We start from the raw sequence: 23,834 nt of genomic DNA on the forward strand, positions 1-23,834 counted from the left end.
GAATTGCAAGGGGCTAACCAGAGAAGAGACAGACCTGTCACCAGAGGACTAGACTGATAAAGACATGTTCAGTTAAGCTGTGATAGCTCCCTCAATATTTAATTAACCACTCACATCAAGATAAAGATGAATTACTTTATGAAATTAAAGTCTTCAGGGGATGAAGTCCCTACCTAGGCTTCCTCCCGGATGAGGGGGAAGGATGGAATCATTGCCTGGAGTGAGCAACCTTTGAAAGGCAGTCTTTATTTTACCTCCAGTGGAAGTTGGTCACTTTCACTGAATCTCAGTGATGCGTAAACTTGTCACAGAACACTGCAAACTGTGAAACATGGAAATAAAGGTTTTTAGGAGGGAGCATCAGAGATTTAGAGAACATTTGAGAACAAAAACAATTTCCCCTGGTTGCTTTTGATACTAACTCAGTGCAGGTCAGGAGATGAGTTTTGTGAGAGCTGGGAATGGAATATAGAAATGCTATCTACAGTGAGATTGTAATCCTCTTGTTGCTTTTGGGCTGTTTGAACCCAGTGATATGCCAAGGTTGAGAGTACAGTGGAGGAAGGGGAGGGGTGTAACTGGAGCGAGACGTACCAATGGGATTAAGGCTTTAGTTTAGAAAACCCAGAATTACTGAGCTGTGTTGGCCAGCCCCATAGAGATAATTGCCAGATGACATACAGTACATAGCCCATTTACTTATAGCCTTAACACCAGTCTGTTTGTGCCATCATGGCAACAAGTGTTTGGTTTGATAATGTCAGCAATAGTTGTCAAAGGTGTAACAGTATAACTTTAGACCGTCCCCTCGCCCATACCCGGGCGCGAACCAGGGACCCTCTTCACACATCAACAACAGTCACCCACGAAGCATCGTTACCCATCGCTCCACAAAAGCCGCGGGCGGCCCTTGCAGAGCAAGGGGAACCACTACTTCAAGGTCTCAGAGCAAGTGACGTCACCGATTGAAACGCTATTTAGCGCGCACCACCGCTGACTAGCTAGCCGTTTCACATCCGTTACAAAGATCCTGGGCCAGTGTACTTTTTACTGCAGTCAAAAGGCTTATAGCTTTATCACATGTATGGCAAAACAAAGTAATGCATTGATGCATTCTTGCCTTTCTCAATGTATATGCAGCAAGGAATTATGTTAAGGCTCCAGGTAGTAACCACAAATGTGATCAGATGACTTTACCCCAATCAAACGTTCATTTGAAGAACCACCTGACCCGGTGATGTGAGAATGTATACCTACACCTATGATGGTTCATTGGTTTTAGCATTAAAACATGCACCATTAGTTTAAATACACTTCAATTGTTCAGGATAAAGTATCCATTATTTTAAATGGTAATACCATTTAATTTATTTTTAAAATCCAGTTCTCAGGGACACAAATTAAGCCAATCCTGTGATAAAAATGACATTCAAAGGAGTCCCCATTGCAAGTGCTTCTTAGTGTCCAGGAATCCAGCCCCCAAATTAAACAGCGCAGTCAGTTCAGATAGTTGTATGGTCATGGGCACCACCTTGTGGTTACAAATAAAATGTGCATACTACATAAATCACAATCAAATTATTTATTGTGACATTGAGTTCATGAATACAAAACTGGGGTGGTTAACATGACCACAGAAAATATTTACAGACATATCTACAAATCGGAATGAGAATGCGTTTTCCAAACAGATGACAGGGAGAGTGAGAAAGAAGGATGAGTGGACAAGTCTGTTGATCTTCCTCAGGGGGCTAGATAGGTCAAGGTCAACAAATTAGCTTGAATAAGAACACTGGTTATAGAAAAGACAGGGGGATCCATTAGTAGAACCCTTTCACCGTTATCTAGCCACTATCAATCTCAATTCAGACTGCATTAACCAAACAGCTGATATCAGTGAACGTATCCAGATACATCAACCTGTATTTAGACCCATATTACCATAAGCCCACTCATGGATGCTGGAAGAGCTAGCCAAACTATCACCACGCAGAAATGTAGAATACAGATAAAACCAAAACCCCAACAGCGATGCCATCCCTTCCCCTCTCTCACAACAGGAAGTACCTCCTCCCTATCCACAGGAAGTAGGAACCAACCCCCTGTTTTTCCATTGGACTTTTGACCAGGGAGGTTTAGGAAGCCTCCTCATCGATCTTGGGTGCCAGGTAGTACTTAACGTGGCCCATGTCGGCTATCTTGTACTCCACCACTGTCAAAGAACAGATGAGTCAAATTAGATCAGTCAGACATCAGGAAACAAAACCCCACAGTACATACTAAGATGTGTGTTTATGGGTCTCGTTAGGGGGCAGGGTACCTACCGAGGGGGATGTCTGCAGACATGCTGAGGATGACGGTCTTGGAAAGGGGTGTGGCCTTGGTGAAGAAGTTAAGGTAGTTCAGCGCGAAGATCAGCTGGACTGGTTCGTTCATCTCAATAGTCACCTGAGTGTAAGGAAGGAGGGATTGGTCTCAAATAATATAGTGCATTATACAGGTAATGAGTCCTCATTTGGGACACAGACCACCCCCCCATACTCACAGCTTCCTCCTCCTTGTCCACATTGCTGGTCTGGGACAACTTGACGTTGCCGGTGCCCAGCTCTCCCGTGGCAGAAAACTTAACTCCATCCTTTGCACAAGAGATCATAACGGCGTCACCAATCTGAGAAAGGTCACGGCAGATACGGGCAAACTCTCCTGATGGCATCTTCACCACACAGCTGTACTCCTGCTCCTGGGGTGGGGAAGAGAATGATGTGTGAGAATGTGGCTACTGAGGTGGTGTGATCTGGTGACAAATGCTACCGCCACTACGACTATTATTACTTAATTATTGAATGTTGGGAGAAGAACACTTACTGGGATTCCCAACTGTTCTACATCAAGATCCATCAGCTTCATCTCATAGTCAGACACCTTTTCCTGGTCTGAAAGAGCGAGACCGATCAACACTTATCTAATTAAACATCTAAATACATTACCAAGCATACATAAATGATAACAATGCTTTTTCACGGTGCCTGACTCTTCAAGTCTTACTAATGGTATGAACCTCTATTTGGGGAATATATAAAATCAAGCTCGAAATGAAATCCCTACAGTAAGAGTAGAGCTATTGATACGGATAGATAAAGGTACTCACTGAGAGTCTCAAAGACAAGGGCGAGTGTGTCTGCGTTGTCTTCTGCTCTGAGAGTGATGATGTCCTCATTCCCAGCACACTTCAGGATCTTTGACATACTAGGAGGAAGAGGGTGGTAGACCAGTCAGTATCTGGCATACTGTTAAAGGAACAAGTTTTAAAACAGTATTCCTTTTTTTGAGTGATCAGTATAGAAAGTTGTCACCATTATCAGGTCTGTCCCGAAAGATGATAAGCCATCATTTCACTCAAAAAACACCATATATTCTTAAATTGCTGACACCCTGTAAAGATGACATGTAGATTCGACATGTTGTGTAAGGCTATTTGAATAATTTAACTCCGCTCTTTCATTGGCTATGTGGCCATGTGATTCAAGTGTAAATCATGCCACTACATGAAACACCATTGTCGAAGTCAAGATCTACTAACAGTTAGAGGACACATTATGATAATGTTGATTGTATGTGGTTGGTAAGCGTGATCATTTGACCCATTTAGCCAATTTCAGAACAATAGTGACTGACGTCAGCTGACCTTCGCGGGTTCGAGAAATTCGCGCCAACCATCACGCAGAGAAAGCAGTGGATTTGGCGCTCAAATTACGTCACACATCATTTTCAAAAGGCTGCTTTGCACCATACATGTCGTAGTATAACGGTAACATGCCCGTAACTAAAACTTAACATCTAAAGCTAGTTAGTTACCTTGCTAACTGGCAGTAAATCCAGCCAATTAGACAAATCATAAAACTTAACTACATTCCTGCTAAACTAACGCTAAGTTATCTGGCTTGCTAGCAAGCTAAACTTCACAATCATACTGCCATATTCAATCAGTTCTGCTCACCTGCTAAGATTGACTCCCATGGCGAGGTTGCGGTCGCAGCGGTAAGAGTCGAACCCGTCGCTGCGGAGGGTAAGCTGAACAAGGGAGACGTGGGACGAATCCATACTCTGGAGAGAAATTCCCGACGAGCTCACGTCCCAACAGGCCTCTGTGATCAGGTCCTTCAGAGCCTCCAAAACTTTCTTCAGGATGGATCCCTGTACCAAGCGAGCCTCAAACATGGTGGAATCTGTGTTTGGTTCAAGTAGAACTAAGAAAATATTTACTGAGACGTTTTCCCGTCAACTTCAGTGTTTTTAGGTCTAAATGTTGCTAGCTTGGTTACAAAATAGCTCCTATTCTCGCTTCACAAAGTGCGACACGAGTTGTCTCTTCCTGGAGGGGAAATGGTTTGTGCAGTTCACTCGCGCGCGCTAATCTTGCTCTAATGCGAAAGCGTCATTTCCGTAGAAACGTGCTAATCCGGCTCCTCCCACGGAAGAAACTGAGGTACGCTGTTCTCCATCTTGATCTAATTTTAGCCACTTGTCCATACCGGTCATACGCATGCATTGAGCCAAAATGGTATGCGTTACAACCTATTTGCCACCGCCTCTCCAAATGCAAGGAAGTGATACAAATAAGCAAGTCCGACATACTGCACATTTTCACATCGATTAAACATTTAATCTCAATACAGTATTCTGTTCCCAAAACTAAAATATTTTATGAACAGTGGACTAAGTTTTGTAGACTTTACCCTTTGCAAAAGTTTACGAAAATCGCGCTGTTTAGGAGTGCAAAGGCGAATTATGTGCACACGCACACTTCACATTGTAGCCGTTGCGCCAATATGATATCGCTATCGCGTACTGGGCTCTGCCCATAATACCTGCCCACTATGACTCATTTGTTCCCATTGGAAACGACAAGCTGTGGTCTGTTGGTTTAGTTATGAAAATATATTTGGTGCAATAGTAAAGACCATAGACCATTTTCTTTGTTTGCAGACATTGCCGCACGAGGGCGATGCGCGCAAGTTGATGACAGAGCATGGGGGGAGTTCTTTTAGAACACCAGCAAAAATGTCAATGAGCATTAGCGTTTTAACAACTGCTGCATGCAAAATATTTATTTTACAAAGATCACAACCAAATATAATCGTAACGACTGTTCAAGCAAGGATCAAACCATAATTGTAGGCGCATGAGAACCCAAAGTTTTTTTGTTTAGAATAGTGTAAATCTAGGCTATGTTGAATGGGCACAGATGGCGATGACTTTCTTACTGCCACGCGCATCTGTGTGTGATGTACTCGAAAAATGGTCTATAGGCTACTCATGAGTTTGCGGAAGCTTATGATTTCTACTGATCTGCGTGCCAGTTATATTTATTTATGCACATTTTCATGGAACTTCAATAATAACGTTGTCACGTGGTTAATCATAAAAATCTGAAGTAAAATCATAAAACTACCATAGGGACACATTGATAGAATGTGATCCATAGAGCCCCACAGTGGTGTCATAATACCCATAAAACCTAGCAGTCAAATAGGGAAATGGTTCCAATCGTTTTTCCACCCTTCATTTTTTCCCATAGGGGATTTTAGAAAACCTCAAAATAAGAGCTGTGTTTTGTGTAAGTTTACTTTTTGATAACTGTGTAAATCTCTCGAACAAGGTGACTTATCAATATATATTTGGCTCTATTTACTCTGATTCAAAACACAGTAATTAGCATCAACATAGACATTATACAAGACAACAAATCCCTGCACGTCATCCCTAGTGGGCACCTTTGCTAAAAGGTACATTTAAAGAAATGTAGCCAATTTATTAATTTCTACATTTAGCTAACATAGTTAATCCAGAGATTCTTACTTTTACCTCGATTTGAGTCTCCTCCATACCATCATGGCATTTGTAGTTCTTTATGATAGCCACATTAGCAGCTAATTAGCATTTCATTTGTTGGGGGTAAATACAGGCAACTATATTGTTAAGTCACCTTGTCAGAGAGAGATTTACAGTTATCAAAACGTTATGCCAGTGTTAGCCTACATGAAACACTGCCCTTATTTTTAGGGTTTCTAAAATCCCCTATGGGAAAAATGAATGGTGGAAAACAATTGGAACAATTTCCCTGTTTTGACCGCTAGGTTTAATGGGTATTATGACTCATAATTTGGTACTCTATTGGCAGCTCGAGAAATGAGAGCACCGAACTCAGATGTAGCCTATAGGCCAATGCAGCTGTTGGCCTATTACTTACATTCAACTAACTAAAATACAAAGGCCTAAAGCTGAAAAAGATCAGAAGAAAATATTCTGATAAATTCAGGTTCTTTCAATCATATGCATCCATCTTTTCCACCTGTGCCTCCCTTTCGATCTGTCTTGACTTGAGCTATTGCTAGAGAATTTCAACAGTATCAAATTATCACAGGGTCCAGCCTGAAGCAGTTTGACATTTCCACTCGATATATGGGATCATGATTATCGAGGCCGGGAGTGCTGGAAAGATTTTTCAAATGGATGTAAAAAAAATAATAATACTTTGTTGACTTGTGTGAGGTGAAAGGGGGATGGATACCTAGTCAATTGTCCAAAAATGTATTCAACTGAAATGTGTCTTCCGCATTTAACCCAACCCCTCTGAGTCAGAGGTGCGGTGAGTTAAGACAATCATGAGAGAAAAGAGAAACCAACACTGCAGACTATGACTTCCTTATTAAGGGGACTTAAAAAAATAATTAGATATGTGGTAGCATGAGCGCAACTTTGGTTTTTAGAAGTGGGGGGCACACATATCTTTTTTTCAGATAAACACTCCAAACAGCCTACCCAGCTGCTTTATCTAATGATAAAACTGGGGAGGGAAAAAAATGAAATTTCAGAATGTGGGTGGTGAAAGTGTTCCCAGTGAAAGTTGCACTCCTGTGTGGTAGTAGAGTGGTGACCTTAGGGCATACAATGTGTTGTGAAGTGTTATCAAATGTAATATTTTAATTGTATAAAACTGACTTAATGTTGTTGGACCACAGGAAGAGTAGCTGCTGCCCAGCAGCTAATGGGGATCCGTAATGAATATAAATAGACTTACAACCATATGATTGCTGACCTAGTAGGCCTACCTACGTAACCATTCCGCAATACCTGGAACGAGCAACAGCTAACATTGATTGAAATAAACAAAAACAATGTATTAGTCTTGATATTGTACTTGATATTGTCTGGCACACAACCACATGACCTGCAACTCACAAAATGGCTGCATGAACAACAAAGCATGTTTGGTAATTGAGAGTGTATTCAATACAGTGACCCATGTTAGAAATAGGGGTAGAAAAAATTGACATTTGAGGTTGAATGATAGTGCAGTAGCTTAGAAATAAAATCTATAGGACAACAGATCTTGATCGCATTGATGGATATCTGTGTTCATGAATACTTTGTGAAACATCAATTGAACTGGCACTATCAGGACTGCTCTATGTGACATTTCTCATGAGATGGAAAATAGGGTCCATTCGACACATTCTATTTCTATCATCAAATTGCTAGGCTCTGGGCAGGGCGTCGTTGGGTTGATAGGCACTGGGTAGGATGTAGTTGGTAGCCATGGCGAGGATTGGAGCGCCGGTGGGAACACCAGGGAAGGGGCCGCTAGAGCCAGCGATGTCGATGTGAGAGTAAGGCAGAGGAGTGCCAGAGTCCACGCCGTGCTGATGGAGGGAAACAAGACAAACACAAAAAAAAAGCGATTAGGTTAGATTCAGGGTTATGAACAGGGCTGTGGAGTGTGTGTGTGTACCTTGTCCAGCCCAGAGGCCATGATGAGGAAGGCAGCGGGGGTCTGATGTCCGCGGGGGGTAGCAGAGGATGGTAGGTTGTTGCTTTGCAGAATCTCCTCATACTCGGACTTCCCCTTATGGAAGTCATAGTCCTCACGCCTGATACTGGACACCTCAAACAGATCACCCAGAACCTCCCCTGCTACAGAGAGTGAAAGAGAAAGGACTAACAGGTTACATACACCGTGTTCATACCAGAAAACCCATGTTCCGACCTGTAAACCCTGGTTTGCTGATTTGTTTGAATAGTGTGTGTCGAGCGTCTCACCTTTCTGCCACTGACGGGCATTGCCAGAGCGATGGGCAGCTCCGTTGTCCATGATGATCTATAACCGAAAGAGTTTAAATCAATAACTTTACATTATTAGCAATCATTCTCACCATGGCCAGTGTGCTATTATATAAAGAGCTTGTGTATGGTACAGTACAGATACTGTGTGTGTGTAAGGTTCAGTACTCACAGAGTAGTTGGGTCCCATGGCTCTGATGGCATGTCCTGTCAGAGTGGCAATGGTAAACAGCTGAGGAGATACCTCATGCACCGCCTGTAGAGGAAGACATAAGATTAAGGTGACAGACAGGAGGTACAGGGAGAGTGGGGGAGGACGTGGAATAGAGTTGTGTATCCTTTACCTTCTCCTTCATCTCACAAAGCAGGTCGACCATCACCATGCGTCCCTCAGCATCGGTGTTCCCTACGCGAACCCTGCGACCCGCACGGGACACCACCAACTCATCAGCTACGTAGCAATCTGACAGAACAGAGAGAGAGAAACACAACACACAGTCCTTAAACCCTCATTCTGTCAGAGAGACAGAACATATCACACACACATATTTACAAGAGAGCAGGAAGAGGCCAACTACTCAGTAGGTGAAACCATTGAAATATAATTATTAGATTTTTATTTTCTAGATTCTATTTCTATGGGTGAAACCCCCACCCCACGACATCACACTGACCTGAGCCCACGCTGTTCCTCACCATCGCCATGCCACCCACCACCTTCAGATGCTTGGGCTTGAGTTTGGCCAGGACCTGACAGGACACAGCTACATGTTAGCAGGAGTAACAGACTATGTCAGGGACTATGAGTCCACTAGTGATCACTGAGGGGTAACAAAGTATTAGTTATTTACCTGGAAGAACCCAGCCACGGCAGCAGCACCACACTTATCTCTGTGCATGCCAGCCATGATGCCACCAGCCTTGATGTCAGCTCCACCGGTGTCATAGGTGATGCCCTGAGAGAGAGAGAGAGAGAGAGAGAGACACACACACATAAATGCATGCATGTTACACACAGAAAAACATGGTCATGACATGATAGGAACACCCCACTCCATTATCAATTCATAATTCCCCCTCCTCCTCCTCTCTCTCCTGCTCACCTTGCCGACCAGCATCAGTGTGTGTTGAATGGGTCCTTCTCCACAGTACTGCAGCTTGATTACTCTGGCCTGGTGACGAGGCACAGCTACAGAAGACAAACCCACATGGATGAAAAAGACACACACACACACAGTGCATTCGAAAAGTATTTAGGCCCCTAGAATTTTTCAACATTTTGTTATGTTACAGCCTTGTTCTAAAAAGGATTATTAAAAAACAGAAATACTTTATTTATATACGTATTCAGACCCTTCGCTATGAGACAGGAAATTGAGCTCAGGTGCATCCTGTTGCCATTGATCATCCTTGAGATGTTTCTTCAACTTGGTCCACCTGTGGTCAATTCAATTCATTGAACATGATTTGGAAAAGCACACACCTGTCTATAGAAAGGTCCCACAGTTAAAGCAGTGCATGTCTGAGCAAAAACCAAGCCATGAGGTCAAAGGAATTGTCCGTAGAGCTCAGAGACAGGACTGTGTTGAGGCACAAATCTGGGGAAGGGTACAAAAACATTTCTGCAGCATGGAAGGTCCCCAAGAACACAGTGGCCGCCATAATTTTTAATGGAAGAAGTTTGGAAACACTAAGACTCTTTCTAGAGCTGGAGTACGGCCAAACTGAGCAATCCGGGGAGAAGGGTCTTGGTCAGGGAGGTGACCAAGAACCCGATGGAGCTCTAACAGAGCTCCAGAGTTCCTCTGTGGAGATGGGAGAACCTTCCAGAAGGACAACCATCTCTGCAGCACTCCACCAATCAGGCCTTCATGGTAGAGTGGCCAGACAGAACTCTTAAGTAAAAAGCACATGGCAGCCCGCTTGGAGTTTGCTAAAAGGCACCTAAAGACTCTCAGACCATGAGAAACAAGATTCTCTGGTCTGATGAAACTAAGATTGAACTCTTGGGCCTGAATGCTAAGTGTCACGTCTGGAGGAAACCTGGCACCATCCCTGCGGTGAAGCATGGTGGTGGCAGCGTCATGCTGTGGGGATGTTGTTCAGCAGCAGGGACTGGGAGACTAGTCAGGATTGAGGGAAAGGTTAACAGAGCAAAGTACAAAGAGATCCTTGATGAAAACCTACTCCAGAGCACTCAGGACCTCAGACTGGGGCGAAGGTTCACTTTCCAACAGGGCAACGACCATAAGCACAAAGCCAAGACAACGCAGGGTTGGCTTCATGACAAGTCTTTGAATGTATTTTAGTAGCCCAGCCAGAGCCTGGACGAACCCGATTGAACATCTCTGGAGAGACCTGAAAATAGCTGTGCAATGATGCTCGCCGTCCAACCTGACAGAGCTTGAAAGGATCTGCAGAGACGAATGGGAGAAACTCCCCAAATACAGGTGTGCCAAGCTTGTAGCGTCATATCCAAGAAGACTTGAGGCTGTAATCGCTGCCAAAGATGCTTCAATAAAGTACTGAGTAAAGGGTGTAAATACTTATGTAAATGAGATATTTCTGTTTTTTTTGTCTTTCTAAAAACCTGTTTTTACTTTGTCATTATGGAGTATTGTGTGTAGCTTGAGGGGAATAAACAATCTAAATCGATTTTAAAATAAGGTTGTAACGAAACAAAATGTGGAAAAAGTCAAGGGGTCTAAATACTTTCCGAATGCACTGTACACACACACTTACCATTGGCACAGCGGTTCACAGCAGCGAGGCAGGGATACTCCTTCTCCAGCACCTTCAGATCACTCACCACATCCACCTGAGACAGGCCGGCTCAGCATTATCACATTAACACATTAGTGAGATCCAGTACTTGAGAGAAGTAGAAATGACATATGCTGGCGCTACTAAAGGCTTCTATGGCATGGGGTGCTCATCTACGTAAAGTCATATTCCAACAAAGAAAAGGTGATGGCATCTCCCAAAAAGACCACAACTAAGAGCTTTGACAATGACAGCAACACATTTTTTTAACCAATAAAAAAGCCCTATGAATAAAATACTTCTGTTGTCTTTTTGGGAGATACCATCCCCTTTTCTTTTTTTTGGATGTATGATTAAAGCCTCTCTCTCTCTCTCACCTGCACTGGGCTCTCCTTAAAGAGGGCCTGGACGTACTCAGCTACACGAGGAGCAGCCATCCTCTCAGGATCAGACCCTCCTATGTCACGGCAAGCAAGCCTGGAGAGAGAAAGATCATATATACACACTACCATTCAAAAGTTTGGGGTCACTTATAAATGTCCTTGTTTTTGAAAGAAAATCACATTTTTGTCAATTTAAAATAACATCAAATTGATCAGAAATACAGTGTAGACATTGCTAATGTTGTAAATGACTATTGGAGCTGGAAATGGCAGATTTGTTATGGTATATCTACATAGGCGTACAGAAGCCCATTATCAGCATCCATCACTCCTGTGTTCCAATGGCACGTTGTGTTAGTTAATCCAAGTTTATCATTTAAAAAATGCTAATTGATCATTAGAAAACTGTTTTGCAATTATATTAGCACAGCTGAAAACTGTTGTGCTGATTAAAGGATTGGCCTTCTTTAGACTAGTTGAGTATCTGGAGCATCAGCATTTGTGGGTTCGATTACAGGCTCAAAATGGCCAGAAACAAAGTATTTTCTTCTGAAACTCATCCGTCTATTCTTGTTCTGAGAAATGAAGAATATTCAATGTGAGAAATTGCCAAGAAACTGAAGATCTCGTACAACGCTCCCTTCACAGAACAGCGCAAACTGTCTCTAACCAGAATAGAACGAGGAGTGGGAGGCCCCGGTGCACAACTGAGCAAGAGGAGAAGTACATTAGAGTGTCTCGTTTGAGAAACAGACATCTCAAAAGTCCTCAAATGGCAGCTTCATTAAATAGTACCCGCAAAACACCAGTCTCAACGTCAACAGTGAAGAGGCGACTCCAGGATGCTGACCTTCTAGGCAGAGTTCCTCTGTCCAGTGTCTGTTCTTGTGCCTTATCTTCATCTTTTATTTTTATTGGCCAGTCTGAGATATGGCTTTTTCTTTGCAACTCTGTCTAGAAGGCCAGCATCCCGGAGTCGCCTCTTCACTGTTGACGTTGAGACGGGTGTTTTGTTTTTATTGATTGGTCAGTTACCCTAGTCAATTCCCTACTTTTAACACTGACACAGTAATAAACAGCTCTAACGTTACAGGCTTCATTGTCAAATCAAATGTTATTGGTCACATACACGTGATTAGCAGAACTTAATGCGGGTGTAGCGAAATGCTAGTAGCTCCGACCTTGCAGTAATATCTAACAAATTACACAACATATACCCAATACACACATCTAAGTAGGAATGAATTAAGACTATATACACATGGACGAGCGATCTCAGAGCGGCAAGGACTAAGATACAGTATAATAGTATAGAAAAACAGAATACACATATGAGATTATTAATGCAAGATATGTACGCATTATTACGTGAATGAGGTACCGTAGAATAGTATAGAAAACACATGAGATGAGTAATGCCAGATATGTAAACATGGTGCACAGTAGAGGTCTGCACAGACCGTTTTCTTCATCCGCTCCCGCCCACACTCACTGGCTTTCTGTCTGACTCCCATGTTCCCAAACCCAACCGCAGTCCCGCAATGTTTTTATTTATTTTATGTAACCTTTATTTAACTGGGCAAGTCAGTTAAGAACAAATTCTTATTTACTATGACGGCCTACCCCGACAAAACCCGAACTATGCTTGGCCAATTGTGCTCCGCCCTATGGGAATCCCAATCACCGCCCGGATGTGATGCAGCCCGAATTTTTGGCGTATGTGAAACAGCTCACAATCCCAGCAATTTTGCGCCCTATAGGCAACATCAAATGCGCAACAATAACTTAAATTATCAGAGATTCTCACAAGGCCCTTACATTGTATTACTGGCCTATTTCAGTCAATATGCTTGATGTAGTTTGAGCTGGAGAGACTTGCACTTTCTCTTGAGCTATTTTTATAGCCTACCTTTTAGGAGTGGGAAGATTTTCAGAAGGAGAAATATTGGTGATCAATATTTAAGCCTATTTCTAGGCAATGTAACCTAATTATAGGCCTATTTAGAAGTACATTTCCTTGGAAAGACAACTACCCTGTGCTTCTTCGTCCATGCATAGGCTATAGCCTACTCTAATTGAACCACACGTGTACCTGATCTCGTAGGTATGGCTACTGAACTGGAAGCAGAAAGAATGATGACTGCGACACTTGTTAGGTTTTGCATAGGCCTACAGGATATAGCCTACCTTTCAGAGGACGATTTTCAGGCATGGTCTTTTTCATGGTCAGAGTCCTTTAGCTGCCTTTTAGCAAACTCCAAGCAGGCTGTCATATGCCTTTTAGTGAGGAGTGGCTTCCGTCTGGTCACTCTACCATAAAGGCCTGGTTGGTGGAGTGCTGTAGAGATGGTTGTCCTTCTGGAAGGTTCTCCCATCTCTACAGAGGAACTCTGGAGCTCTATCAGTGACCATCGGGTTCTTGGTCACCTCCCATACCAAGGCCCTTCTCTCCCAATTGCTCAGTTAGGCCAGGTGGCCAGCTCTAGGAAGAGTCTAGGTATCCTTCCCCAGATCTGTGCCTCGCCAAAATCCTGTCTCAGAGCTCTACAGACAATTTATTTTGACCTCATGGCTTGGTTTTCACTCTGACATGCACTGTCAATTGTGGGACCTTATTTCCAAATCAGGTGCGTGCCTTTCCAAATCATGTGTGCTAGTGCTGGCAGCACTAGCACACTATTTGGGAGACAGAGATACTAATGAATATCCACCAACAAGCTTCATTCTAGAGCTGGCTGAATATGTTTTGACGTACAACTATTTTAGGTTTGATGATGAATACTACCTCCAAACGAATGGAACATTGATGGGCTCCACATTCGCTCTGAGTTATGCTAACCTTCATGTGGGTCTTTTTGAAGAACGTTTTGTTGATTAATAATGAAAACGAAAATCTATTTTTAAATAAAGTCCTGAAGTGGTATCGTTATATTGACAACATTTTTTTGCATATGGGAAGGAACTGAAAAAGAGCCGTCAGATTTTATGGCACTACTCAATGACCCCAATCTCAAATTCACTATTGAATGTGACACTCAACGTGTTCATTATCTCGATATGTGGATTGAAAAATCAAATGGAACCCTGTTTACAACTCTGTATAGAAAAGAAACAGACAGAAATACTCTATTACAGGGGGACAGCTTCCATCCTGAGCCAATAAAAAGAGGACTTCCAAGAAGCCAATTTTTCCGACTGTGCCTTGTATGCCACTCCACAGAGGACTATCTAGAAAAAGCAGCGGAGATGCGCACTAGGTTTCTAAGAAGAGGGTATTCGCCACAATGTGTGGATGAAGCTCTTAATTTGGCATGGGGAAAAACACGAGATGAACTGTTACAAAAAAGACCCGCTAAACACTGGCATATGTCATCATCGGACCCAGCTTTGCCGGCTGATTTTAAAAATCCACCACTTATTGTGTATAGGAGGTCGCAATTTACGCGATAAATTGGTTCATGCCAACTGCCAGCCACAAAAGAAAACCAGCCAGGCCCTTTTACGCTCTCTACCAAATGGTAGCTATAAATGCAGAGGATGCGCACAGTGCAACAATATGATGAAGTGTGAATATTTCTGCCACCCACACACAGGAAAACAGTTCCAAATAAATGACATTATTACGTGTTCCATCACCCATGTTATTTACATTATTAAATGTCCATGTGGGCTCTGCTATGTCGTTAAAACCTCCCGCACTCTCAAACAGAGAATTAGTGAACATAAAAGTTCAATCAGGAGAAACGACAGGGATTATCCAGTCGCAGTACATTTTAATGATCTAAAGCATGACATTTCTACTTTTAGATTTTGTGGCATAGAGAAAGTTAAGATATCAGACAGGGGAGGTGATATTAATAATACTCTGAGTAAAAGATAATGTTTTTGGATTTTCATCCATCAGACATCATTTCCTAAAGGACTTAATGATGAAATGCCTATGCATGTTATGTTGTGAATTTGAACATGAATTATGTGCCTATTTAAGATTACTCTGATGTTTTTGTACGATGTACCCAATGATTAATGAAAACTTGCTATGTCCTCATTGTGGTTTTACAGACGTGTTTAATAGGTAACTGAGCTAAACGACTACCCCCCCCCCCCCCCCCCCCCCCGCAGCACTCACTTCCGTCATCATGAAGTGCTTTGAGAGACTAGTCAAGGAACATATCACCTCCACCCTACCTGACACCCTAGACCCATTCCAATTTGCTTACCGCCCCAATAGGTCCACAGACGACGCAATGGCAACCACACTGCCCTAACCCATCTGGACAAGAGGAATACCTATGTGAGAATGCTGTTCATCGACTACAGCTCAGCATTTAACACCATAGTACCCTCCAAACTCGTCATCTAGCTCGAGACCCTGGGTCTCGACCCCGCCCTGTGCAACTGGGTACTGGACTTCCTGACAGGCCACCCCCCAGGTGGTGAGGGTAGGTAACAACATCTCCACCCCGCTGATCCTCAACACTGGGGCCCCACAAGGGTGCGTTCTGAGCCCTCACATGTACTCCCTGTTCACCCACGACTGTGTGGCCATGCACGCCTCCAACTCAATCATCAAGTTTGCGGATGACACTACAGTGGTAGGCTTGATTACCAACAACGACGAGACGGCCTACAGGGAGGAGGTGAGGGCCCTTGGAGTGTGGTGTCAGGAAAATAACCTCACACTCAACGTCAACAAAACAAAGGAGATGATTGTGGACTTCAGGAAACAGCAGAGGGAGCACCCCCCTAGTAAGTTAAGTTCCTCAGCGTACACATCACGGACAAACTGAATTGGTCCACCCACAAAGACAGCATCGTGAAGAAGGCGCAGCAGCGCCTCTTCAACCTCAGGAGGCTGAAGAAATTCAGCTCGTCACCAAAAGCACTCACAAACTTCTACAGATGTACAATCGAGAGCATCCTGTCGGGCTGTATCACCGCCTGGTACGGCAACTGCTCCGCCCACAACCGTAAGGCTCTCCAGAGGGTAGTGAGGTCTGCACAACGCATCACCGGGGGCAAACTACCTGCCCTCCAGGACACCTACACCACCCGATGTCACAGGAAGGCCATAAAGATCATGAAGGACAACAACCACCCGAGCCACTGCCTGTTCACCCCGTTATCATCCAGAAGGCGAGGTCAATACAGGTGCATCAAAGCAGGGACCGAGAGACTGAAAAACTGCTTCTATCTCAAGGCCATCAGACTGTTAAACGGCCACCACTAACATTGAGTGGCTGCTACCAACATACAGACTCAACTCCAGCCACTTTAATAATGGAAATTGATGTAAAAGATGTATCACTAGCCACTTTAAACAATGCCACTTAATATAATGTTTACATACCGACATTACTCATCTCATACAGTGGGGCAAAAAATGATTTAGTCAGCCACCAATTGTGCAAGTTTTCGCACTTAAAAACTTAAAACTTAATTTTCATCATAGGTACACTTCAACTATGACAGACAAAATGAGGGAAGAAAATCCAGAAAAATCACATTGTAGGATTTTTAATTAATTTATTTGCAAATTATGGTGGAAAATAAGTATTTGGTCACCTACAAACAAGCAAGATTTCTGGCTCTCACAGACCTGTAACAACTTCTTTAAGAGGCTCCTCTGTCCTCCACTCGTTACCTGTATTAATGGCACCTGTTTGAACTTGTTATCAGTATAAAAGACACCTGTCCACAACCTCAAACAGTCACACTCCAAACTCCACTATGGCCAAGACCAAAGAGCTGTCAAAGGACACCAGAAACAAAATTGTAGACCTTCACCAGGCTGGGAAGACTGAATCTGCAATAGGTAAGCAGCTTGGTTTGAAGAAATCAACTGTGGGAGCAATTATTAGGAAATAGAAGACATACAAGACCACTGATAATCTCCCTCGATCTGGGGCTCCACGCAAGATCTCACCCTGTGGGGTCAAAATGATCACAAGAACAGTGAGCAAAAATCCCAGAACCACACGGGGGGACCTAGTGAATGACCTGCAGAGAGCTGGGACCAAAGTAACAAAGCCTACCATCAGTAACACACTACGCCGCCAGGGACTCAAATCCTGCAGTGCCAGACGTGTCCCCCTGCTTAAGCCAGTACATGTTCAGGCCCGTCTGAAGTTTGCTAGAGAGCATTTGGATGATCCAGAAGAAGATTGGGAGAATGTCATATGGTCAGATGAAACCAAAATATAACTTTTTGGTAAAAACTCAACTCGTCGTGTTTGGAGGACAAAGAATGCTGAGTTGCATCCAAAGAACACCATACCTACTGTGACGCATGGGGGTGGAAACATCATGCTTTGGGGCTGTTTTTCTGCAAAGGGACCAGGACGACTGATCCGTGTAAAGGAAAGAATGAATGGGGCCATGTATCGTGAGATTTTGAGTGAAAACCTTCCATCAGCAAGGGCATTGAAGATGAAACATGGCTGGGTCTTTCAGCATGACAATGATCCCAAACACACCGCCCGGGCAACGAATGAGTGGCTTCGTAAGAAGCATTTCAAGGTCCTGGAGTGGCCTAGCCAGTCTCCAGATCTCAACCCCATAGAAAATATTTGGAGGGAGTTGAAAGTCCGTGTTGCCCAGCAACAGCCCTAAAACATCACTGCTCTAGAGGAGATCTGCATGGAGGAATGGGCAATAAATACCAGCAACAGTGTGTGAAAACCTTGTGAAGACTTACAGAAAACGTTTGACCTCTGTCATTGCCAACAAAGGGTATATAACACAGTATTGAGATAAACTTTTGTTATTGACCAAATACTTATTTTCCACCATCATTTGCAAATAAATTCATTAACAATCCTACAATGTGATTTTCTGGATTTTTTTTCTCATTTTGTCTGTCATAGTTGAAGTGTACCAATGACGAATTACAGGTCTCTCGCATCTTTTTAAGTGGGAGAACTTGCACAATTGGTGGCTGACTAAATACTTTTGTCCCACTGTATGTATATCCTGTACTCGATACCATCTACTGCATCTCGCCTATGCCGTTCTGTACCATCACTCATTCATATATCTTTATGTACATATTCTTTATCCCTTTACACTTGTGTGTATAAGGTAGTAGTTGTGGAATTGTTAGGTTAGATTACTCGTTGGTTATTACTGCATTGTCGGAACTAGAAGCACAAGCATTTCGCTACACTCACATTAACATCTGCTAACCATGTGTATGTGACAAATAAAATTTGATTTGATATTTATACAGTTCTGTAATATTTATGAAATGCATATTGGTATATTTGGTAGCACTTTATTTTTCCTTTGCCTCCAACCCCTTTCGATGTGTTGAACGGATGTGGGTGGTGCTAGGTCTACATAAGGGTGCTAATTTCAAAAATAATTCACAAAAGCTCTGACGAGGGCCGTGAGGCCGATACGTAAGCTTATTAAATATCAGTGATACTATCAAGAGCAGTGTGCGGTTTCCTTTTTCCTTCATTACCCTTAAGTTGAGAGGCCATCGTCAAGACCAAAACTATGCAAAAACATTTTATATATATATATATATATATATATATTTTTTTTTTTGGCCCTACTGCTATTAGCCCATGTAATAACACATTCACTACATGGAACAACAGATAGTTTCCCCCCCCCAATGTATGTAACCCTTTATTTTTGGCACTAAACAGTCTCCATATATGCTTCCATACATTTAAAAATAGATATATACCGGGCGACCTTCAGATGAATCTTGTGAGGCCTGTGGCCGTCCTAAAGCAAAACAACCGATGTCTCATGGTCTGACACCGCTCTAGTGCCGTCACCTTTCACCGCAGATGAGGAAGTGCGACATCGTAGGATGTGGCGGAAATGTTTAATTCCAAGATGGAGGAAAATCTATCCCAACAGACCTAATGGGCCCTTGAGGAAAATCTGTTCAGCATGATCACATTTAACATATAAAAATGCGCAACTCACCGTCCACTCTCCAGAGCGGAGACCAGGTCCACCAACTCCTTCCCCTGGGCCTCCTGGTCCACCCACAACCCTAGAACACACACTTTATACTGGCTGGGCTTCACAGACACCTCCCTCACCTCCAGAGGCTGGAAGAGAGTGAGAGAGGGGGAAGAGAGTGAGAGGGGAAAGAGAGAGATTGTGGATAAAGGATGAATGTCAGCACCACATTTGGAGCAAAAGACAATCGAGCTCCACCTGTGTGCAAAGGGTCTGTTTTTTTTTTGGGGGGGGGGGGGGGGGGGGCATAGGAGTGCCTTCAGCTCGAAACATTGCACAATAAAACAATGGGAGAAATCGTCAGTGTTCAGGTATCGATTCAGTGTTCTCACCATGTAGAGGGCGTGCAGGGCCCCTAGGGCAGCAACCATGGTGCTCCTGTCATAGCTGCTGTGACGAGGACAGACCAGCAGGGGGCGCTGCATGCCTGCTTTCATGGCCCTGAAGAAATACCCACAGTACATGGTAATGAATGGGAGAGATACACACAGGACAGGAATACAGATATATAGTAACCTCTTGGTACATTTTGTGTGTGTGTGCGTATTTGGTGTTGACTTGTACCTCTTGATGCCATTAACGGCTGCGTCGCTGAAGCGTCGGACGTCATCGTAGTCCCGGTTAACGGGCCCGGTGGACGCAAACACCAAGCGTTTACCAGGCAACCCCGGAACCATCAACACCACCACCTTATCTCCCAGACCACAGTCCACCTTGAGGAGAAATGAGAGAGGAGAAGAGAAAGTAGGAGGAGTATATTCATCTATCTATGTTGTTGGTGTGGGTTTGTGCGCGTGACTCACAGAGCTGTAGTCCTGCAGAGGTGCTTTCAGACATTCCAGCTCCTTGGGCAGCGTGTCATAACTCTGGGTCACCAAGACTACGCCATCATAACTAGGAGAAAACACACACAGAGCACACACATTTTGTTCTTCCACCCTTGTGGCGAAATAAAATGAAATATCCAAATCCTATTTTCCCTAATCCCAACCTTAACCACTAACCCAAAACCTAATCTTAAAATAGCATTTGACTGTCCCCAGGAGAGAGAATTCTCCTGGTTTAACCCCACCCCCACACGACATGTGACCTGATCAGCAGTTCCTCAATACTCACTTCTGGTTCTTACAGTCAGTGGTCCACTCGATGGGCTGGACGCTATAGAGAGAAACGCACGTTCAATACAGCTCAATAGTACTGGTCTTGAAGGTCGGACTCAGTAGCCTGGTCCCAGATTTGTTTGTGCTCTTGCCAACTAACTCCATTGCTGTCATTGTTAAGCCAAACATTGTTTGGCATGACAATGGGTGACCAAGGAGTTGGCTACAATTATAGCACAAACAGACAGCACTGGTTACCAACTCAGAAAATTGTGATAAAAAAATTGCTTTAAATTCCTGTCTGGTATTCTCTGCTGCAGGGTTGGTGATATCAGTGACATTGGGTCAAAGTCTGGCTTCGGAGAAACCTTTGGTCTCCAGATAATCTGCAGGACTTGTGCACACTTTGACATCTCATTAGTCTAAAGCAGCTCTTTTGCGTTCACCTGTCCAGTCTATTAACATCAGTACAAATGCAGAAAGAAAGGAGATGAGGAAAGGACATACCTTTAGACCATTGAGATGCACCCTGGGATTTAATATATGCCATTTAGCAGACGCTTTTATCCAAAGAGACTTATAGCCATGCGTGCATACACTTTAAGCATGAGTGGTCCTGGCAATTAAACCCATTATCCTGGCAATGCAAGTGCCATGCTCTACCAACTGAGCTACAGAGGACCTAGCCCATTCAATAGATGATCAGGTTAAACGGTATACCGTCTATTCACAAAGCTGTTTGCCGCTTGAGGCAAATTCCCCAACGCTTCCCAAATGCTCTGTCTAAATGGAAATATGCCTGGCACCCGTTACAGTTTTGGAAACGTTTGGAACTTAACTCTCATAAGGAAGAAATACTTTTTCAAATACAAAAGATCCACTTACTGTACGCAGTTAAGGAAAATTGCACCTAGCTGTACTTAGAGAAACACTGGAAATGTGGAATGGAATGGTCCAATGGAAATGCGAGCGCAAGGTGAGAGGATGTGTCGTAGCAGAGGCTGTGTGTAAAAACATCAGGGTGAAACTTTGCTAAAATGCGCACAGTAAGTGTATATTTTGTATTCTAAAGATTCTTTCTCGCTTATATGAAAGTTAAGTTCGGAAGGTTTCACAAAACCGTATCGCAAGTTAAGCTTATTTGTGTTTAGACAGAGCGCCAGGATTAAACAGAGCGTGGGGATTGTAGTTCACATGGAGCCAGCTGTGATCCTTACCATCAGCTGAGAACCCAAAGGGGGGACCGGCTGTAAACTGGGTATACCCCCTTGGGGTCTAGAGAGATACAAAGGACAATGAGAGTTGCAGACTATATAAGCCTGACTTAGTACTCATCTTTCCATTGCACAAACCATGCTTTGAATGAAATGCAGTATTCTAAAAAGGACATTGTTCCCTTTCTCTCAACCTTCCTTTCCTGTCATGTGTGTAGATTCATGCATTTGGAACGAGAATAATATGTAATGACGTCATATGGGGAACATTTCAATTTGAGATACTGTTTTGAGGGAAGTAACAAGAAGTAGGCACATGACCTAGCAACAGAAAGTACAAATTGGAAGATTAGATAGGACAATGGGGCTTTAATAGAAAGCTAGTTTGCTGGTACTTGGGAGGAAAAATTGCAACTATCTGGCTAAGTAGCTGTCTGCAAAGACAATGGACAGTCCACTCCTTGCAGATAGATCATGGGGATTTAAATACAGTGCCTTCAGAAAGCATTCATACCCCTTTACTTATTCCACATTATGTTTTACAGTCTGAATTCAAAATGGATTAAATAGATTTTCTCTCTCACCAATCTTCACACAATACCCCATAATGACAAAGTGAACACATGCTTTCAAAAAATATTAGCAATTTATTGAAAATTAAATACAAACTCTAATTTACATAAGTATTCAAACCTCTGAGTCAATACATGTTAGAATCACCTTTAGCAGCTGTGAGTCTAAGAGCTTTGCACACCTGGATCATACAATAATTCTTCCAAGCTCTGTCAAGTTGGTTGTTGATCATCGCTAGACAGACATTTTCAAATCTTGCCATAGATTTTAAAGACGATTTAAGTCAACTAACTAGGCCAGTCAGGGACATTCAATGTCATCTTGGTAAACAACTCCAGTGTATATTTTACATTGTGTTTTAGGTTATTGTCCTACTGGAAGGTGAATTTGTCTCCCATTGTCAGTAAGCAGTCTGAACTAGGTTTTCCTCTAGTATTCTGCCTGTGCTTAGCTCTATTCTGTTTATTTTTATCCTCCAAAAACCTCCCTAGTCCTTGCTGATGACAAGCATACCAATAACATGATGCAACCATCACCATGCTTGAAAATATGAAGAGTGGTACTCAGTGATGCGTTGTTTGCACCAATCATAACTATACTATACTATACTATACTTTGTATTCAGGACATAAAAGTTCATTTCTTTGCCACATTGCAAAAAGGATGCATGTTTTGGAATATTTGTATTCTGTACAGGCTTCTTTCTTTTCAAGCTGTCATTTACCTTAGTGTTGTGGAGTAATTTCAATGTTTATCCATCCTCAGTTCTCTCCTATCACAGCCATTAAACTAGAACTGTTTTAAAGTCACCATTGGTCTCATGGTGAAATCCCTGAGTGGTTTCCTTCGTCTTTGGCAACAGAGTTAGGAAGGGCGCCTGTATCTTTGTAGTGACTGGGTGTATTGACACACCATCAAAAGTGTAATGAATAATTTCACCATGCTCAAAGGGATATTCAATGTCTGCTTTATTTATTTATACACATCTACCAATGTTGCCCTTCTTTACAAGGCATTGGAAAACCTCCCTGGTCTTTGTGGTTGTATCTGTGCTTGAAAAGCACTGCTTGACTGAGGACCATTACAGATAATTGTATGTGTGGGGTATAGAGATGGGGTAGTCATTCAAAAATCATGTTAAACACCATTATTGCACACAAAGTTAGTCCATTCAACTTAAGTAAATGTTTACTCCTGCACTTATTTAGGCTTGCCATAACAACTAACAAATCTAAAACCATTCCACGTTATCATGATGGGCTATTTTGTGCGTGGGCCTGTGAAACAAAATCTAAATTGAATCAATTTAGAATTCAGGCTGTAACACAACAAAATGAGGAAAAAGTCAAGGGGTGTGAATACTTTCTGAAGGCACTGTGTGCACTCAATCATGTTTAGGAAAACCACGTCTCAATAAATTCCATTGCTCATTCATTAATTAATACGCAATAACAACAGATCCTCCACGCATGCATTTCATGAAGTACATATTCTGACGGAAAATTTGCACGGAACGGCTAAATGTATGAATAAATGGGCTTACTGGGTACACATTGCTGGCATTCCGACGTCTTGAGGGAAAAAGACAGCAAGCTAAGCCGTCAGCTGACACAACCAAGCTTCCTCGGTCAATCACGTGATTTATCAACGTCCTTTCAACCTAGTCCTGGGAGTTGTAATTTTTACATACTGATTAC

At 42.9% G+C, this 23,834-nt stretch overlaps 2 protein-coding genes and 1 non-coding gene across 3 annotated transcripts; all 3 read right to left on the reverse strand.

Moving 5' to 3' along the window:
• Window positions 1–1,567: 1,567 nt before the first annotated feature.
• LOC110525832 (proliferating cell nuclear antigen) lies at window positions 1,568–4,439 on the reverse strand. The gene is made up of 6 exons (XM_021606282.2): window positions 3,998–4,439; window positions 3,149–3,246; window positions 2,866–2,933; window positions 2,546–2,740; window positions 2,325–2,448; window positions 1,568–2,212 (listed from the first exon to the last, which is right to left on the reverse strand). The coding sequence occupies exons 1-6, from the start codon at window positions 4,216–4,218 to the stop codon at window positions 2,136–2,138; spliced, it is 783 nt and encodes a 260-aa protein (XP_021461957.1). The 5' UTR covers window positions 4,219–4,439; the 3' UTR covers window positions 1,568–2,135.
• Window positions 3,328–3,398, reverse strand: LOC118965128. The gene has a single exon (XR_005052458.1). It is a non-coding gene; the product is annotated as a small nucleolar RNA SNORD2 (small nucleolar RNA).
• Window positions 4,440–7,181: 2,742 nt separating the features above from the next.
• Window positions 7,182–23,809, reverse strand: LOC110525830 (putative aminopeptidase W07G4.4). Its single transcript, XM_036979969.1, has 16 exons — window positions 23,681–23,809; window positions 20,367–20,408; window positions 20,054–20,144; window positions 19,815–19,963; window positions 19,583–19,691; window positions 19,212–19,339; window positions 11,262–11,361; window positions 10,864–10,939; window positions 9,225–9,310; window positions 8,973–9,077; window positions 8,796–8,871; window positions 8,466–8,584; window positions 8,294–8,377; window positions 8,101–8,158; window positions 7,793–7,974; window positions 7,182–7,703 (listed from the first exon to the last, which is right to left on the reverse strand). The coding sequence occupies exons 1-16, from the start codon at window positions 23,698–23,700 to the stop codon at window positions 7,539–7,541; spliced, it is 1,590 nt and encodes a 529-aa protein (XP_036835864.1). The 5' UTR covers window positions 23,701–23,809; the 3' UTR covers window positions 7,182–7,538.
• Window positions 23,810–23,834: the final 25 nt, after the last annotated feature.

This window comes from Oncorhynchus mykiss, chromosome 6 (assembly GCF_013265735.2).
Source record: "Oncorhynchus mykiss isolate Arlee chromosome 6, USDA_OmykA_1.1, whole genome shotgun sequence".
NCBI lineage: Eukaryota > Metazoa > Chordata > Actinopteri > Salmoniformes > Salmonidae > Oncorhynchus > Oncorhynchus mykiss.

What these genes read in the sequence shown, in the direction of transcription:
- LOC110525832 (XM_021606282.2), bottom strand. Translation starts at nt 4,218, where the DNA reads ATGTTTGAGGCTCGCTTGGTACAGGGATCCATCCTGAAGAAAGTTTTG. An exon ending in ATGGGAGTCAATCTTAGCAG is followed by an intron (nt 3,247 to 3,997) that starts GTGAGCAGAACT and finishes TCTTCCTCCTAG; the next exon opens with TATGTCAAAGATCCTGAAGT. An exon ending in GTCTGCAGACATCCCCCTCG is followed by an intron (nt 2,213 to 2,324) that starts GTAGGTACCCTG and finishes GTTCTTTGACAG; the next exon opens with TGGTGGAGTACAAGATAGCC.
- LOC110525830 (XM_036979969.1), bottom strand. Translation starts at nt 23,700, where the DNA reads ATGCCAGCAATGTGTACCCA. An exon ending in GCCGTTAATGGCATCAAGAG is followed by an intron (nt 19,692 to 19,814) that starts GTACAAGTCAAC and finishes GTATTTCTTCAG; the next exon opens with GGCCATGAAAGCAGGCATGC. An exon ending in CCGTGGCTGGGTTCTTCCAG is followed by an intron (nt 8,872 to 8,972) that starts GTAAATAACTAA and finishes GTGTCCTGTCAG; the next exon opens with GTCCTGGCCAAACTCAAGCC.